The sequence below is a fragment of the Labrus bergylta genome, chromosome 5 (genome assembly GCF_963930695.1).
Source record: "Labrus bergylta chromosome 5, fLabBer1.1, whole genome shotgun sequence".
Classification (NCBI taxonomy): domain Eukaryota; kingdom Metazoa; phylum Chordata; class Actinopteri; order Labriformes; family Labridae; genus Labrus; species Labrus bergylta.
This window is the reverse complement of record NC_089199.1, coordinates 4,490,004-4,508,592: the sequence shown is the minus strand read 5'-3', so window position 1 is coordinate 4,508,592 and position 18,589 is coordinate 4,490,004. Positions and strand designations below refer to the sequence as shown.

Below are 18,589 nucleotides of genomic sequence, written 5' to 3'. Positions count from 1 at the left end.
CTTTTAAGGTGCAATAAAAAGAGCTAAATGTGATGGAAAATTGCCTCAAAGCTCAATAAACAAAAGTGAATCACCACCAGTGTTCGAATGTAAATAGGTTTCTGATCTGTCCTTCACAAACACATTTATACCAACAAAGCAAAGAATCATTTCGGTCGCCCTCAGGCTCAGTTGTTTTGTTTTTTATTGAGCAGCATTTAACATTTCTGCTGCAGTGTCACACAACAATTACCTGGCCTCCTGCAGTTTGTATGTTCTCTCATTTTGACTTAATGATAGAAAATAACCTGGACTCTGCGGCCTCCTATTCAACTTTAGAATTTAGTAACCACAGTATTGGCACCTTTTTTTCATGAGCGTACTGCTGAATAAAAGTTCAGCTTATATTTTGTGCGATTATTTAATCAGCAGTGAGAGATTCAGGCCTGTTAGCTCAGAAGTGTAACAACTTGATTGTTGGCGGCACAAACACATCAAATTAAACTGCAGGCAGTGAAATTAGTTTTAAAACGATCAGTATGTGTAGTCAGATTACAAAAAAAAAAACACCTCATGCTCTGGACTAATGCAGCTGCACAAGCTTGTTATGGTTTATAGATATTATTGTGGTTTATAATATTACAATACAAAATGTCCAATTTAACGTTTTAGTTTCAGATTTCTTTTTGTCATTTAATCACAAAATGTGTGTGAATCCTGGACTCCAGTTGCTTTTAGTGACACATATTGTTTTAAACTCTTTCTGAAACGCTACTCGCCTCCTGTGGGATCTTTGCAATGTAACAATTCAAACATTATTTCTGAACTGTAGTTACAGTATGAATTGTTAACAAATTAAACACCCTTCATCTGATCTGGCAATTTAAAACCAGAACCTACAGCGCCACCTTGTGACGGACAGTGAGAATGCCAAACTCCCTCTGAATAGCAGTATAGCTAATAAAACTATGCAGGACAATAATGAAAACAGTACGGTCACTGTCTGGAGGTCATGGTGCAGGATCAGTCCAGCAAAATCTATCAAAACAGCAACATGCCAACTCAAGAAACATGAACAGCCTTATATTTATCTTTGAGTTAATTTGTCCATCTGAAAACGACTGTCACATTGGCAGCATCAAGTTGAAGAAATACTAAATAATTAAAGATCGAGAGGCTCCCATGGGATGCTTTCTTAATGCCTTTAAGGAATACATTTGGATTTAAGTTTTATTTTTCTCTATATCGACATCTTTTAAGAAGACACATCATCATTCTGAAGTAAACATGTGTCCTTGTTTGAACTGGTGGTGCATGAAACTCTGAGAATGAGATGCCAAACTCTTTCATAAATGATCATCTATCTGTTGTCAGACAGGTGAATAAAGAAAACAAATCACCAACATAAACATGGACATTAGGAGCGTTGGTTGTGTCTATTACTCTGTGGCAGCCGTGTCATATCAGAGGGGGCCGGGGCCTGGACTGGTTTTTCTTTGGTTATTTTAAGTCAGGTGAACTGTACCACACTTAACTCTTGACTTACATTAACGAGTGTAATCATGGATTGAATGATATGTAGGGGGGAAATTCACAACAGGAGGAAAAAAGTCAGACTATTATGGGGAAATGCTTTCTACATGGTTAAGGGAATACTTTCGAGAAAAGAAGAAAAAAGGGGAAAAGAATTAGACATAATGAAGGTCTCTAAGGCCTAGAGTGTATACAGTACTGTTAGCAACCACCACTCTGTGTGCAGATACCACAGTGCGGCCAACAGAGGGCAGCAGAAGCCATGAATTTAATCAGACAGGCAGACCTGTTCCAAAATCCAACAAGTCATTACACTGTTTTAAAAAGAATTGCTACATAATGGTGGAGACAATTACAACACCAAAGTAAAGCTGAGTTTTTATCTTATATGTTTCATGAGTCATCCTCTGTCTTCTGATATGTAAATACTCAACTATTCGGATGTGCTGTAGTTGTAGTATTTATCTTATATCATAAAGATGACTACATGTAGAAGATGCTGCAGCTCAGTCACTGATAGTTCATCTGAGTTCATTTTAAGACACAAACATTCATTTGTTTCTCCTCTAACAAAGATAACGCTTTTGAACTTTTGTTTCTAGACAATGGCTTCTTGAAATACAAGTGTTTGAGTCCTGGATGACAGATGTTGATTGTTACTTTCTGACTGAAAGAAATTTGGATTCTTACTTTGTTTTTGTTTGTTTTGAATTGTTATGTTGTGACCTTTAGTAGTGTAATGGCTGCATAGCTGAATATGATCTGTAAAAAGGGTATACAGTTCAGGCACAATAAGAGATTCAGCCCACACCTTTTCAATTGGCTCAATTCCTCACTGTATTTGATTTGTAATTAAGAAATAACTCTTTTTCTGATACAAAAAATACACACTGATACATAAAGATGACGTTTATTACAAAATATGATGAAAAAGATAAAAACAGAAAACTTTCGTATGTCCACTACAGTCAGGCCTCTATAATTTGATATCCATCCTGTCACAGAACTTGAAAGTTTTTCTTATGCTCAGCTTCAGAATTAGCAGCACTTAAGTTGTTAGTCCTGCGATATAGAACAGGAAAACAAAATCTATAAGAGAAAATTGTGAAAGGAGCACAGTACACAAGCATGTACCTATGACATTTAGTCCTTATGTAACGTTTTGAACCCACCATGTTCAACCCTTTTAATGTTTGCAAAAAGCTGCATAATGCCTCTTTAAGACATGTTAGTCAGAGTAAGGGTTACGGCAACACAACATATTTCTCTTAATGGCACACTGAGCTTTGATCAGTTCTGGTAAGTAAGCAGCAGTTAAGCCCACTCACAAGCATCTCTTATTGGTTTATTATTTCAGGGTTTTCATCGGCATGGTTGGCATTCAGCAAATTTCCTGTGGAAAGTTCTGCACTCCTTTGCTGGAATGTAGCCACACATGTCCGCTAACATGAGTGTGCAGCTACAGCAGCGCCAACTAGGTACAATGCTCCAACAGCACTGTGTGTTTGGCTAATAATGCTAATCCAATGCAGTGCACATCGGGGTTTATATTGCACTTGCTTTACTAAACTACTATACTGCTAGTGTGTTTTGGTAAAGGAATGTACGTCTGCTCATCTCTCCTCCTGTAGCAGCTGAAGTCTGTCCTCTGCGTAGTGAGGGCTGCTGTGTCCAGTGTCAATCGCCTCACAGTCGTCTGTGAAAAACACCAAGTCCTGCAAAGGATCAAACACAAAAACACACACGTGGCTCAGACTCAAGAGCTTGAAAACAAAAAATCTTCAGGTGAAAAATGCAGCTGTTGTTTCGGGGTGTTCTTACCCTGTAACACATTCTGGTGATGATGTTGTACAAGTTCTGAATTTTACGTTTCAAGAGCACCATTCTTGGACGCTCTCTGCAGTACTGGCTCGGATGGTTTAGGACCACGTAGAGAAAGTCCCGGAGTTTAGTGGTGACACATGAATTCTAGACAGACAGAAGCAGACAGAATGAGCCGCTCCACTTCTTATCAGGTCTTATTAGAGATATTGTTATTTCACATCAGTATTTAGCAAATCATCATTATGACAAACAGGTCAATTGTCTTTTCAACACTTTAAACCTTAAACATATATTGTTGACCAAATGTAGGGAAGATTGTGTTACAGAAATGTAACCCATAAATCTTGACTGCGACTGTTTTCTGTTGTCTTTCAGTTGAAGACAATTGGCTGCTGTTCATCAATATGTGAGGAGACTTTAGAAGAGATATAGAACACTTTCTTCTGTCCTGTCACTGAAGGGGTTAAACCTCCAGGTCATGAAAAAAGTGATGTGCGAAAAATACTACGACCCCCTTTAAGCAACTCTTCCTGCACGTCATATACATGACAGTACAGCAGGGCTAAACTAAAAACCACAATGTCATTGTTATGGCGATATGAGCATTTGGAAAGGAACTCATAGCAATAAGAATGATTCTATATCCAGCCATGCTTTGTCACTCAGCATGTGTAGAATGGCCATGCTTTATACCATTTGATGCAGTCACATGAAGATGTGCTAGTCATCAGTTAGTTGGTGCCAGTTTAGCCTATAAAGTGGTAAATCATGCTTTTTGGATCGGGAAAACATGAATAACATTACATACATCCTGCCAGTTCTAGTTAAAATGCACTTGTCTGCTTCCGTACACTTCATATATTATTTCTAAAATATTGATGTTACCCCGCATCGCAGTGTTTCTCATATCGTGCAGGCTTCAGTAATCTACATTGTTTTTTTTTTACTTACATGCACATCGAGGAAGATCGTTGGCAGAACCTCAGCACACTGTTTCTGCAAACAAAGAAAACATCATCATCATTAAGGGCACATAGCACAGGGGCGCCGGACTACACAAGTCCACACAGTCTTTGTCAGCAGAGTCTAACACAAATCATTGGGCTTCTTATGTCTCACCGTGCGATGGTATGTGTGTATCTTATCCAGCAGGGTCATGACTTCTTTGCTCAGGCCCAGAGTTCGGGAGTAGCAGGTCGGAGGAGCGCACTCCGACAGCCACACGAAGCTGAAGAAGAAACACAGGAGAGAGGAGAGTCCCAGCCTCATGTCGGAGAGAATCTGCAGCTCAGGACCCGCGTCGAGCTGCTGGGACTGTCAACAGGGGGGCTCAAATATTACAGACGACGACTAAGCAGCACTTTTTATGAGTAGTGGTAGAAAGAAAAAAAAAAAAGAAACCCGATAGACGATGACGTGGAAGCGCAGCGAGGGTGAAGAAAACAACCTGGGTGCGCTGAGTGTTAGAGAGCAAATCACTCTGTTCCTGTGAGCTCCCAAATACCAGAGATAATAGATCTTCTACAGGTCATTACACTGGAAAACAATCAGTGTTCTGGCATGTCATTTCATAAAACATAAATCAGTATGAACAAATGATCAAAGAGTTTCCAGGAGCGTAACAAATGTTTATTAAAATGTGTTCAAACTGCGTCACAGAAAGGAATCCTATTTTTAGTACCTGTGTATCCTGAGTGCTGTACCGTGTTTAATTCTCAACTCAAACCACAACTATCAGTAACTTCCTCACATTTGGTGGTTGTGAACATGACTAATAATAACATATTAGTTGGTGTTTCTGTAAAGTCTACCTCCTCCATAAATCAGAGTTCATGTCCTTAGAAATATACTCTGTGTTTATAGTGTTTAGGAATAAACAGATAAACCAATCTTAAGAGTTGAAGTCAGCTGCCTTTACATAAAAAAAACAGAACCAGATTCCACACACATCCAGAATTTTCTTTTTCTAAACAGCAAAGCTATTGGTTAATTTATTATCATATATCAATGTCATACCATCCTTAAAAAAATGCTGGGAAAGGACAATGTTTTTAAGACTTAAGGTAGGCTTGATGGAGCCACAGAGCCTCTCTTAAAGTTGAGGAAATTTCTTTTCCGTTTTCTTGAAGGTGCACCCGCGTGGTCACTTGACTCCGGTGGGTCTCGAAACACAAACAATCTTTCTCCTGCAGCGGGGAGGTTCAGTGGCATCATGTCTCCCTCTGCTGCGTGGTGTGTTGTTTCGCTCTCACTGTCCAAAACCCTCCGTGCTGCAGTGTCACCATGCTGATGTATGACCGCCTCTTCAGACATAGGGGGTTTATAAACAGGCTGCTGTGCTTCATGAAGACTGTCCTCCTTTCCGTTCTCTTTAAGCAGCAGAGGTGCTACATCTCTTGGAGGAGAGTGAAGGGACCTGGGGAGCAGTTTGTCCACCAGATTTCGCCTCTTTTCCTGGAGTCTGTGAGAATGGGAGCACAAAGGAGCTGTTGTTAGTTTGGTTTGGAGTGTAACAGTGCTTACCTCATGAATGTGGTCACTGCAGCCCAGCCGTGTAATTCATGACAGGCGTATTACACACCATTATAAGGGATCTGACAGCTGAGCTACAAATGAGTGTGAAAAACACAGACATGTGTTGAACTTACCTCTCTTCTTCTGCAGTGCAGGTCGGCATATTTAGCATATTTTGATGCACCACGTCTTCTCTCAGTTTGACAGGAAGAAGTCTGTGTGACCCCCCGACACACCTGCACAAAAAGTCATCAGTCCATTATGAAGCTTGTTACTGTGATACAATCTCTGCAGACAACAATTGGCTTTGATTGAAAAATGGTCAGGGATGCCGGGCCATCGGATACACTGTGACAAACTTTCATTAGGAGGAGATCTTTTTTTTTTTTTTTTCTTCTTCTATCTTTGGCATGAAGGTAAAAGAGATAAAAACATGAACTCTCAGTCTTTAAAGCTACTGTGAGGAACTTAAGGTTGGTTTCGGTTTGATTTTGGTGCCCCCTTTGGATAAAGCAGTACTGCACCTCTCACCTCTTTTCTGACTTTGTAGTGTACATGTGTAAGTAATGTTTTTTGTTTGAAAACTCCATGTCATTGGAGAGGAGAGTTGCCCCTCAACGATCTCTGGAGTATAAATAAAGGTTGAATGAATGAATGTTTCATAACCAGCTCAACACTCCTCACAGGAGCTTGTTAAGCAGCTGAATGCTGCGTGGTACAAAAGACGAGGACAAAAAGAGGCATCACATACTTCACTCAGCATTTAGCAGCTTAACAAGCTCTGATTATACAGTAGGCACTTTGTTCTCTGCACTCCCTCTGACATCCTTTACATGTGATCATGCAACGCTTTAACGATCTGTTTTAGTCACACATTTGAATGGTTTTGTTTCATGTTGTTATGGTTGTTGATGTCTTTGGTCTCTTTTTAAGTAGTCATGTTATGCCTGTCATATTAATAAAAAAGAAAACACCTATATAATATGTAATATAACAAGGATGTTTTTTTATAGGAGATTTTTATATTTGATATCATCCCATAAACAAAGAATTAAGGTTTGATGGACAGGATAAACAGAACATTGTGAGCACCTGGTTATTAAGTCTTGTTTTTGGGGCATTTTTAAATAAAGAAAAACATCAATGTATTCATTAAAATATTCATAATAAATAAATAAGACAAGTCTTTTTTCCCCAGAAGGTTAAAGATATCATTTCATTCCACCCAATGTCACATCTGTAGTATTAGTTACAGCTGTTTGATAACATTTGGAACAGATGTTAGAGAAGCTACCTCTGACCACATACTGACAAGTCTTAGTCCGGGAACCTTTTTTCTTCTTCTTCACTCAATAGAGATAAGATAGAAACTGAATTACTCAAACACAGACCAATTAAAAAAAGACTCATATCTGTTTGAACCCTGTTTTCTGATGTATTGTGTGTTTCACTATAGACAACTGTTTTTCTCTGAATAAAGAGATCTGCTCAGAAGAACCTTAAAGAATCTGAAATCCAGGTCGGATCAACAACTCTCAGCTCCTTTTCCATTAAAGACTTCACGGCATCTGTTCCCTTCTTATTGTTCACTTAAATCCATATGGTTTAGTTGTAGAAGTGTTCTCTTTATTCTGCAAACAAACAGCCGAAACCAAAAAAAACGTACAAAGAACAGAAACTAAAACGTTTCACATATTGTTCCGATCAGAGCATTTTCACTCCTTGTCCTTTGGCCAGACAGCTGCGATCCAAATAGACATTATTCATCAGTAAAGAAATCCAAACTCAGCGGGGGCCCGACATGTTCCAGTGTTTCAGGAAAAGAAGGAAATTAGGAGATGAGTAAAATCAGTTATCTCTGGATCTTGGCTCGGGGAAAAGGACCTAAACAGTATTTTATTTGTTCTTCAAATTGAAGACAATGCTCCGAGTTACGTCTGTTACAACCAGCTGCTGTGTTTGAACGCCACATACATTTAATCAGTGACTTCACTCTCTCAAACCACAGAACCACAGAGACTCTGGCTGAGGACTCGGGTTGAAACAGTTTGCACTATACTTAATTTGTAAAGATGGAATGGAAGGAAAATAAGAGGAACTAGTGCATGACCGAAAGCTTTTGTTGGCTCATGAACACGAGTTGAAAACGCAAACTCAAAGCTAAGTTTGCATGTTGGGAGAGAGTGACAGTTTTTTGTATGAAGAAGAGTAATTTGATATACAAATAAAGTGCTTCATGAGGGACAGACAATCTGCTCATTGCAGTCAGAGTTTTTGTTTTGATACTTATTATCATGTTGTAATAGTCCAAATAGTAAAGTGAAGCACACATAAGAAAAGAGTTTTATGACATGCAGTAAAATGTTTACAGTGAAGCTTTTGAAAGCTTTTGGTCTTTGCTTTTTTTCCTCTGTTTTTTTTTTGTTAGGTTCTCGGGGTGTAAACTGGCCTTTCACTGCGTGTACTCTTTCTAACTTGTGTCTTTAGTCATTAAGAGCAGCATGCTACAGGTCAGACAAATAATGAAAATGTGAGATATAAGAGTCTACTGGCTCTGCTACAGTTACAGAAAAAAAGTAGTTCTGCTTTTCTGATATTTCACAGGACTTGGATCTAAAGTGTATTGGGGTAACGTGTCCATCCTCAGCTGCTGTCATGTTTTTCACAGATCAATCCAACAAGTCTGTTATTGCTTCCATATTGCTGGATCCAGGCAGGATATTTATGCCTCTTCTGCATTGTGCAACATATGGAGGGGTTGGTGTTAAAACCACACACTGGGACGCACATATAACACTGTTGCAGATACAATGTGTAAGTAGAAAAGTATTCATGACGGTGGTGCTGTTTCAGAACAGCCATGTGGAAAGGACTAGTGGTTACTTGTTCATCCACCTTCATGTTATTCATCTTACCCAACCACAAATGCTTCAAATCTTACAGATTCATTTATTTTGAGGTGCATCTTTTTCTAAATGTCAAACATGTCTGCCACTAATTGCAACCAAAGGACAGGAATGGTTGGCGAAGAAATCTGTAGGCAACAAATGACGTGTCGTCACTTCACAGACTTTAATCGGCCAATGAACTACGAGTCTATTTCTCTGAAGATATTCTATCTACTCTTTCTAATGATGTAGCATTGTCAAATATCAAACAGGCAGAACAAATACATCTCAATATGAAATACCCGGTGTATCTTTGTGCTAACGTGCTAACGTACGCTAACTAAAATCAGAGAATCGAAAAAGACCAAGTACTTTGAGTTTTATGTTGTATCACTACACTGATTAACACAAGTCTTAATAAAGACGTGTAATAATGAAGTAAACCTGGTTCTTACCCTGTGTGTTCCAGCTGTGCAGATGCAGAGACGGGGTGCTGTTTGGGGCAGAGGGCGTCTGTGATGGAGAGGAGTTCACTTTCAGGCAGGGTGGGGAGGAGGAGTCGCAGGGCCTCCAGGAGAACTTCAGGAGAAACTTGACTCTGCTTCACCAGCTGAGACGCAAAATCCAGATCCTGTGATGAAGAGCATGACACAGAGCTACCTTCAGTACAGTGTTCTTCTTATCCTGGCTTTACCGTTAGATTAAATATAGAACTGCAAATATCACAGACCTGGTCACAGTTTGCATAAAGTCTCCTGAGCTCCATTTGTTCTTTCAAATATTCTACGGCTTGATTGTTGGCAGTCATTTCTTTCAACCTAAAAACACCAGAGCGTTTCAACACTGTAACATTTATTGGCCTCTGTGGAGCCACAGAATTCCTCTTTACTCCTGAGGTGACATTCCAGCTCACCTCTCAGCCAACACTGTGTTGACCTCTTCACACTTGTAGAGCGCCCCCTCAAGAATGGACGACATCCTGCAGTCCTGCTGCAGCTGGAAAAGTCTCTCCTCCTCGCTCTCCTCCTCTCCCTCGCCAAAGTTCTCACTTTGTGTTGCATTTGACTCCATTTTGGACGTGCACATTTTCCGGCTGTCCAGCTCTGCTTTCTCCTTCTGATGCTGCTGTTCTGCCTCTTCTAGGCCCTGCGGCGAGAATCAAATGAAACTCTAATATCTACAAAGTTCAGCGCTAAAGTGACAAAGCAGGCGATCATGAGCAGTCCTCCGACTGTGTAATCTACAACTAAAGAGTCAAGCTTTGCCTACCAAGCAGTGGCTCTGTATACTCTGGGCCATCTCCTGTCTTTCTGGGCTCTTTCTCTCTCTGATCTGCTGGATGAGCAGGCTGTGCAGAGTGAGTATTGCTCTGGATGTCTCCAACACTTTGGTTCTCCTCTCAGCCTTCTGGTAGTGGATTGTTGCCATCTGCATTGCCAGACTGTCGGCCTGAGAGCGCAGCTCATCCTCTCTCTCACTCTGCATCCCTTCTGTCACCTGCCATGAGGAGAAATTATGGTTTCACTTACAGTATATTGTATGACCCCCCTCTCCCTTGTGTGCACTTGGAAATGTTACTCTAAAGGGGTAAAGCGTCCCCTGAGAGACAGAGAGTTTGACATCATATAGGATGAATTGTCCCTTTTTTCATTTAAAAAATGTTGTATACTGACAAATTCCTTTGAGTGAAGTTTATACGAAATCAAAACAAATAGGACAACAGCTGAACCTTTTTCATGACACCATCCTCCATCTCCTTCTCCTTCTCGAACAGTTCGATCCGCTCCTCGAGCCTTTTCTGGAAAAGCTGTAGGTCAGATGTGTCTGTTTTCTGTCTGGCCTCGCTGGTTTTCCCCCTGGATTGCATACTCGTCTGCAAAAACCACAATAACCATAAGGTGGTTGGGAAATGAGCCTGAAAATGACCCTATGCATAACTGGAACCACTCTGAGGAATCGTTTTGTATTTCTCAATAACAATGTGCATTCATCCAGTCGAAATGAGAATGTTTGTGGTGTAGTTTGACCTTGTGGTAGCTCCAGTTCTTTTCACATAAAAAGCATTGAAGTGCACCATTAACTCAATCTGCTGCTGTTGCTTGATGCACATGGGCTTCGTCCTTTAAATGATCCTCAGAATCATTTTTAAACAAAACAGTATTTACATCATCAGAATAAGACAGATGTGGGTATAGAAACGTCATTCCCTGAATAAAGGAAGAATACAAGGGAACATTTTTAATCATGTCATTTAGCTCTTAAGCTAAACAAAAAACAAACTAAATAATGTGCATGGTGAAAATGATTGTTTTTTTTCCTTCTACATTTTACAATACATAGGTCAGCTGAAAATGTAATTTCAAAAACCATAAGACAATTTTTTATAATTTAATTTGACTGGTCATTCAAACAGAAAACTCATAATCTTTACCTTTTACTACACTGACAGAGTTCCAAATGCATTAAGCAGAAAAACAGACGCCATGAATATTTGACAAAAACAATGTAGTAATTTACCGTCCAAGCCTTTGCCACTGTAACTTTAAGTAGGTTCTTCCAGCTGTAGCCAAAGTAAGCAATGCTCTAATCCTAAATGCAGAGTTTAAAAAAAAAAAAATTGAACAATTGAATAAAATGACATGTGATTCTGTGTTCACCATCTGTTGCTCGCTTTCCATTCTCTGAGCTGCCAGAGCGGTGTGCAGTTTGGTCCTGGAGACGGCGTGGGGCAGCACCAGGCTGCGGTCCATCACAGACAGACACTTCTGAAACTCCAGTTTCATCCTGAGACGTTCATCTTCAGAAAGTGTCAACTGGGATGAACATAAACAACTGAAACATAGGGAGAAACGACTAGCAGTTAAAAACACTGGGGTTTGACCTTTGACCTTTGATGGCTGAGTTTCTTTTGTGAGTTAAAAATGTGAAACAACAATGCAGGATAGTAAAATTATTATTTGTGGGAAATGTGCTGTGGGAGGAATAGTCTGGTGTCTGACCTTTTGATTACTATCTGAAACTCCATCTAAAGTGTGCAAATCATGTGAAACCAAATGTAAAAAAACAAGTTTCATATTATCCAGTAGGAGCTTGTTCTAAATAAATACATTCATTTATTTGTATAATCTATCTACCTCTCCAAGAGAGAACCTGACCAATAGGGAAAACACAAACATTCATTTGTATGAATACTCATAAATAAAAGGGCCGATGTCATCTTTACACTTACCTAAAGAAAGCTCTGAAGTTTTCCCTGAGCTCTTTCTGCTCCTGCAGCTCTCTCTCCATGGCTTCCCTCAGAGCCTCCCTGGTGTTTCTTAGAGTGTGTAAAGCTGCCTTTCCTTCCTGGTGCAACTTTTCTTGACCCTGCAGGAGACCACTTGTTCCTTGTCCTGCCTCTGGTTCTATCTGCAGAAGGGAGCGCTGCGCTCCTGTGGACAACAGTGTTAGCACGGCCTGGTTAGCAGAGGGCTGGATAGCTTTGAGATCTGTTATGGAGCCCTGGATCACACGCATGGTCACCTATTGGACAGGATTAAAACATGGAGCAAATTAAACTCTACAACTGAGAGGTTTATTTGTATGTGTTTTGAATGTATTTCTTTTGAATTAGGTCATCAATGTGCCTGAAGTGTACTGTCAGTGTCACCTTGCGGATGTCAGCAGCGGCCTCCTCATCCAGGTTGTTGATGAGCTCTGCCAGCTCCAGACCCTGAGCTGTCAGTAAGTTCTGCCAACAGTGCAGGTGCTGAGCTACATCTATCATTCCCTCCAGACCTTTAGAAAGACCTGACAGATCCTTCTGTCTCTGTTTGTGAACCCGCAGCTGGAGAAAGCCAAGTGAAATTGAATTATTATTTTTTTTTAATCTAATGCAGGTGTTTGGAATAAAAGCCTCAACATGTATGATCTCCTCACCATGTCAGAGATGAGCTCCCGTCTCTTCTTAATCAGTCCACAGCGCATGGCTCCCCTCTCCTGACTCAGTGCCTCATCCACTCTCTTCCTCACCATCACCAGCTCCTTCTGGGACTTCTCCTGTAGCTGCTCTATCTGCTCTGCAGGCACAATGCTCCCCCTGGTGGAGAGATGTAGGTAAGACATTGGAAGAGGCTGCCCTACAGGTAGAGCTAGTGAAAAAACTTCTGTTTGGTGTTACTTTCTGTTCAATACTACAAAAACAGATTCACTTTTTAACATGTTCACACTTCTGTAGAAGTTTATTGTGCTACGTTAGCACAACTATTGATGGATGGTAACCAACCACGTGATGTCACTGCTGGTAACTACGATGGGCCCTGACCTCCTGATGTGAGTGAACCAGCTGTCCAAACTGCTGGAGGTGCTGGAGAAGGCGTCAGAAATCAGGCTGTTGAGGCTGTGAAGGCTGTGCACTAAGAACTTCCTCTGTGCATGACGCTCAGACAGCACATAGCGCTGGTTAGCAAGGACAACATCTAGCACCTCCTCTAGCTGATCCTGGACAAAAAAGGAAAGGACACATCTCATATCAAATCTCATTATTTTATTTTTTTTATGTTTTGCTTCAGCAACAACCTGTTGGATAATGCTATTAAATAAAAAATTTATGCACTTGTAATAATGGCAAAATAAATAAACACGAGCATGCAGTGAATAAGTGATCTTATTTGATTTTTTTAAGGTTTATAAAGTGCTTTAGCATTCAAGCAAAAGTGTACATTAGAAAAATATGTTTTACTGTAATCTTGATTAAGATGTTAGGGGTTGGAATTAAGTACTTTTCATAAAAGTTGCAGAAACAACACAACTCCAGCTTTAAAAGTTTCACTTGTGATTACGTCATAAAAACAGGGGAGCCGCCTGTGTGGAAAGGCTGTTGTTGATAACGCAGTCAAATTTAGAGAGTGCAGCATAACATCCGCGGTAACCAGATGCACAAAATGATCAAATAACAGCATTAAAACATTTAAATGTAACTTGTGACATCATACTCCAATCTTTACATCTAAAGTGAAACGTAACAGCAGACATCGTCCTCTCTCTCATACAAATGCTACTCGCAGCACTATCTAGAGTAGTACAGAGCAAGGGATGACTGTCCACAAGATAGATGTTTTTAAAATATATCTTTCTTTTTTTTAAACAGTCCAAAAGTATACATTTGTGGCTGTAAACACTGTCATGGATCATTTAAATCTCATGAGTTAACATTCAGCATTCCAGATAAATCTGGTAGAACATGAATTAGTTCAACATTTAAATAGTAAACTCAGTACTCTGACACTATATTTTTCACTTACTTGACAGGTGAAGTAATCATGCTGAAGACTCTTGGTTGTACTCTTCTCCAGTTCGCCCATCCTGGTGGCCTCCTCCAGCTCCTCGGAGAAAATCTTGTGCAGCTCGACCCGACGCCACTCAATGATCTGCCTCTGGACCTTGGCTGAAGCTTCCTCGTGTCGGACCAACAGGATACGCTGGAGCTGATTCTGGCTCAGCTTGTGCAGCTTCTCAAGGAGGACGCTGCAGCGGAGGAGTTCCTAGTGACGGAATGTAGTGGTGTTTGAAGTAAAGGCTACTCTAAAACGTTTTTAGCTCAAGTATCAAAAGAATAAAAACCAAGCCAACTTTTGAAACAGTTGATTCTTATAACCTGTTGGTCTGCATGATGACACAGCAGCTTGGCCTGGGTCTTCTCAGCAGCTTCTCTGCAGTGCTCTGCCTCCATTTCTTCCCGAGTCTCCAGGTTGCACCGGCCAGCCAGAGCAGCCATGCGGGCCCCTCGCTCCTCCTTCAGCCGACCCTCCATGCCTAGCAGCTGCCCGTGAAGAACACTGAGCAGCCTCTGCTGGGCCTGGGTGCTGGCCTGGCCTTTGCACCGTAAGCTGCTCAGCAGCGAGGACATCACATCCTTGTAGATCTGAATCCGGGTGTTCTCCAGGTTATTGGTGGCATGCAGCAGCGTAGACATTTCAAGGCTTAGAGAGAATTGTAGAGTGAACGTTTATGTTACATTAAAGTTAATTGAGCCTAATAGAGACTTATCTTAATCCACTTTGACAACTCTACTCACTTCTCCAAAGCTTGGTACATGTTCTGGGGATCCTCTAGAACCATGATGTCCACCACCTTGTCTTCAAATGTTGCCTCATCTTTTACGCTCTCACTCATGTTGCAGTCTGCATACTCTGGGTCTGAATCACCTCTGTTTCTCTGAAGTAAGAAAACATGTTTGCATTTTGTACACAGATCATGAACTAAACCTTTAATGATGTAAAAAAGAGCAAAATACACTGAACTCCTTTGATTAAAATATCAATAAAATAATAACTCTTATCGTATCTAACAGATCAGTGCTTTTTGACTTGGTCATTCAAATAAAGAGAAAGACAATCTGTGATACCCTTTGCTGAAGAAGGTTCAGTCTGGTTCTTGGACCTATCAAGTTGATGGCCAGTAATCCCACTGACAGCAGCATCAACGTTACAAATAAGCCCACAACGAATCCAGCAAAATGGACCCCATGGTTTGGAAAAATCTGAAATTGTGGACAAACACATCGCACTATTTATCAAAATCATTTTGAGAACAAAAATGTGAAAACCAATAAGAAAACATGCAGGGCACTAAGCTGAAGGTGAATGGTCCTCAACTCACTCTGTTGGTGGAATTCACCCTCAAGGTCAGATTAGCTGTTAAAGGACCGAACATACTGACGTCATTCTGTGGAGACGAGAACAAAACTCTGGGTTAGAACACGATGCTGTGATTGAACTTTAAACATTGAAATGGTGAAAATGAATAACAGATTTTGTTGAAACAAAAAGTTTCAAGTTTGGGAGAATACTTTTTAAGGTTAAAACAGCAGAATGTAGCTGGAGAGAAAAAACAATACCTGTGAGGCATTAGAGAAGGTGAGAAAAGCTGGAAGATCCAGGACTTCACTCTTATGACTCCTTATGTTAGCTGTATAATTGACTATTACTTTGGATCCAGCTGAAGAGGTAAAAAGTATATTCTGTTATTGAGTGTGGATGCAGCATGCAGAAAATTAAAACACTTACACATTTTTGAAGAAATGTTTTGTAGGATTATAAACATAAAATGAACTCCCACACTTACCAGACAGAGTATCGATGGCAAATGTCTGGTAGCCTCTTTCCACCACTCTGCCTTCAGTTTTTAGGGCTGCTATTCCAGAGATGGAGTCCCTGATAGCCACCTGAGACAAGTTGGTGCCCCCAGCTTGGCCCAGGTTGTGAATTAGGAGGAAGAATGTCAGCTGAGGTGGATCAGTGTTGAGCTTCACCTGAGGAACATATGTTGGTGTAATAAGAGTATGAATCACTGGATAATCTCCAATGTGTTGATTTACAGTTCCATACATTTAAATTTAGAAAGAACAATTTTCATCTTCTGACACAAGTTTCTTTACAAACCTGTGCACACTTGTGGAATTTGACCCCAAATGTAGATGGAGGTGCTGCACTCTGAACCTGCAGAAACATAAAGGGAATGAGACATTCCATCATCTTAAAACAATATTAGGTAAAATATCATGTTGGCATGATATTCATTCATTGATTGTAATTTGGACAGACCATCCAGACATTTATTGTATGCTTTTTGAGTAAGGGGCAGGCAAAACAAGTGCCGTAAGTAAATATATTCTTCTCCCTGCTACTTTCCGTACATGGGATAAAGTGTGAATTGTTTTTTTATTTTTATTTTGACATGTACGGAACAAATTTAAAAAATGAAATGAAATGTTTCTACTACATGGTTGATCTGTTCAGAGCTTTATGTCCTAACAAACACTACACATACAAGTTTGTAGAAAAAATAAACAATCTCATTAAGTTTGGACAAATACCAAAGCAATCAAAAGACTTTATAGAAACACACCTGAGGCAGAGTGTGCCCTGGGTTAATTCTGGTGAGTGTGCTTCTTTTGCTCCTGAAGTGCAACATGTTTGACAAGTAGGTAAATGAGGAGTAAAAGGAGTGTCCCCATGGGCCAGCAGGAGCTGACGAGGAGAGTGGACCCTCTGAGGAAAACGACAGCGGCCAGTTGAATTCCAACGTACCTGTCAGGTTAGATTATGGCATTAAATGTACAAATGTTTAGATTGATCATGACTAAATGAATATTGACATGAATACCTAATAATAAGGTTTTATAAATTGACCAATGCACAACATGCTGTTAATATAACAGTATGAATATCATATGTTATTATCATGTGTTATCATACATTGTGAAATTCTTCACATAATCATTTGTACACACACAACATTAAAACAGCCGAATAATTAGCCAGTACTGAGCTTTCAGTTTTATTGTTCCAAGTTTATCATTGATATAAAAAGAAAAGGACAAACCATTTATTCTAAGCAATGCCATTTCTTTTAATTTCCTGGCAGAGTCATCTTGTTTTACATGGATCCTGGAGAAGCTCTAACAAGGGGAAATGGGCATTAAGCATTGCAAATTTCATATTACAACTTTTTATTTACCAAATTTAAAATGACCAATACCTAATGAAAGTCTAAAGACAGTGATTCCTAGGCTTTTAATGTGAGGGACTATAAGGGACAAAAAATGACTAAAGTATAAATAAATAAATGTTGGGAGAAATGCATACAATAATGTATAAATAAATAAATGCATGAATAAATATATAAATAAATATATAAATGCTGAAAACAATACATCAATGAATAAATAATGAATACACTTTGTTAATGAAAAAGGCTATTTATATATTTTTACATGTATTTATTCATTTATTAGCGTATTTCTACAGTTATATATGTATCAATGCATACATTTCCACATTAATTGAGTTATTAATTTATTTCCGTATTTTTACATTTACAAATCTATTTATTTATGTGTCCAGGTCGTAAGAGGAAATTTTAATTTGCTTCTGTCTGTTTTTCAAAATTGATCAATCTTACTTCAGTAATGTTAGGACGGCCCACTTAATTTATATATTTACTTTTCCTTGTACAACATGGACACAGAAATACATAAATACATAAATAAATATATTTATTTACATATTAATTTTTATATGAATTGTTGCATTTATTTAATTATTTATTGATTTATACTTCAGTCATTTTTTGTCCCTCATAAAGGACCACCTTTGGCAGACGGAAATATTTTTACTCACCTCCTGTTTCTCCATCAGAGGAAGGGGTGGTCGTGTTGTGTACCATGATGTATCCTGAGATACACAGTCATAATATGCCTGATGTCCAGCACTGTAGTCATGGATATTCAAGATAAATAACCAAATCGTGACCCCCTTCCCGTTAAAGTGTACCTGAAGCATTCGTAGGTCGGTGTGCCACCCTCACCAGGGAGAGCCTTTAGCTAACGGGGTGCATTGTTTGTCAATGTTAAAATACGCCTTAAGAAAAGTAATTTCCTGAGAACCACCCATTGTAGCTGCGTCTCTGACGAACGATAATCGTACTTGTTTTCTTTTATTTCAGAAGTTGAACTCTCCACGCAGTTTTTAAAGATTTAACCATCTCAACGTCCATAATATCGTCGCTGCACAACTTCGGGAAAACATTTCCAAAACTTTGGAAAAGTGAACAACTAATTCAGGAACGTTAGGAATAATGTACGTCTGCTTCCAGTCGTGTTTTTCAAATTAAAAGACCCAGGACAAGTTCGCAGCGGGATATGAACTTAATAAACAAAAAAAATAATGTAAAATGGCACCGTTAAAGTATGATGATATTGTCTAGTATTCATAGAAGTGAAAATGTTGTCAAAGCGGGTAATTCAATCATTTATTAACGGTGCAGGTTTTTCCTGGTACTTTATGTTGAATGAAGAATCATGTTGTTTC

The 18,589-nt window shown here is 39.5% G+C and overlaps 2 protein-coding genes across 3 annotated transcripts; both read right to left on the bottom strand.

Annotated features, from left to right (window-relative positions):
* Positions 1-2,406: 2,406 nt before the first annotated feature.
* LOC109994568 (cytokine-like protein 1) lies at positions 2,407-4,797 on the bottom strand. The gene is made up of 4 exons (XM_020647972.3): positions 4,456-4,797; positions 4,288-4,332; positions 3,334-3,480; positions 2,407-3,227 (listed from the first exon to the last, which is right to left on the bottom strand). Exons 1-4 carry the CDS (start codon positions 4,603-4,605, stop codon positions 3,126-3,128), a joined length of 444 nt encoding a protein of 147 aa, XP_020503628.1. The 5' UTR covers positions 4,606-4,797; the 3' UTR covers positions 2,407-3,125.
* A 146-nt stretch (positions 4,798-4,943) lies between these two features.
* Positions 4,944-18,324, bottom strand: LOC109994549 (limbin). Of its 2 annotated transcripts, none has more exons than XM_065954589.1 (23): positions 17,900-18,324; positions 17,103-17,178; positions 16,626-16,807; positions 16,160-16,216; positions 15,843-16,029; positions 15,616-15,716; positions 15,378-15,443; positions 15,124-15,258; positions 14,794-14,933; positions 14,374-14,698; positions 14,021-14,260; positions 13,003-13,217; positions 12,657-12,816; positions 12,388-12,564; positions 11,968-12,260; positions 11,396-11,570; positions 10,468-10,611; positions 10,008-10,235; positions 9,652-9,884; positions 9,469-9,556; positions 9,194-9,369; positions 5,985-6,086; positions 4,944-5,797 (listed from the first exon to the last, which is right to left on the bottom strand). In XM_065954589.1, exons 1-23 carry the CDS (start codon positions 18,059-18,061, stop codon positions 5,395-5,397), a joined length of 4,065 nt encoding a protein of 1,354 aa, XP_065810661.1. In that variant the 5' UTR covers positions 18,062-18,324; the 3' UTR covers positions 4,944-5,394. The 2 variants fall into 2 exon arrangements, with proteins under 2 accessions (XP_065810661.1, XP_020503588.1); XM_020647932.3 differs by having other exon boundaries at positions 13,042-13,217.
* Between the last annotated feature and the right edge of the window lie 265 nt (positions 18,325-18,589).

Bases quoted from the DNA above. Each gene is read 5' to 3' on its own strand.
- LOC109994549 (XM_065954589.1), bottom strand. From the start codon at position 18,061: ATGCTTCAGGTACACTTTAACGGGAAGGGGGTCACGATTTGGTTATTT. The intron at 16,030-16,159 runs GTTTGTAAAGAA...TATGTTCCTCAG, and splicing joins AATTCCACAAGTGTGCACAG to GTGAAGCTCAACACTGATCC. The intron at 10,236-10,467 runs GTTCAGCTGTTG...TCCTCATGGCAG, and splicing joins AGGATGGTGTCATGAAAAAG to GTGACAGAAGGGATGCAGAG.
- LOC109994568 (XM_020647972.3), bottom strand. From the start codon at position 4,605: ATGAGGCTGGGACTCTCCTCTCTCCTGTGTTTCTTCTTCAGCTTCGTG. The intron at 3,481-4,287 runs GTAAGTAAAAAA...CTGTCTGTCTAG, and splicing joins CGATCTTCCTCGATGTGCAT to AATTCATGTGTCACCACTAA. The intron at 3,228-3,333 runs GTAAGAACACCC...GATCCTTTGCAG, and splicing joins TCACCAGAATGTGTTACAGG to GACTTGGTGTTTTTCACAGA.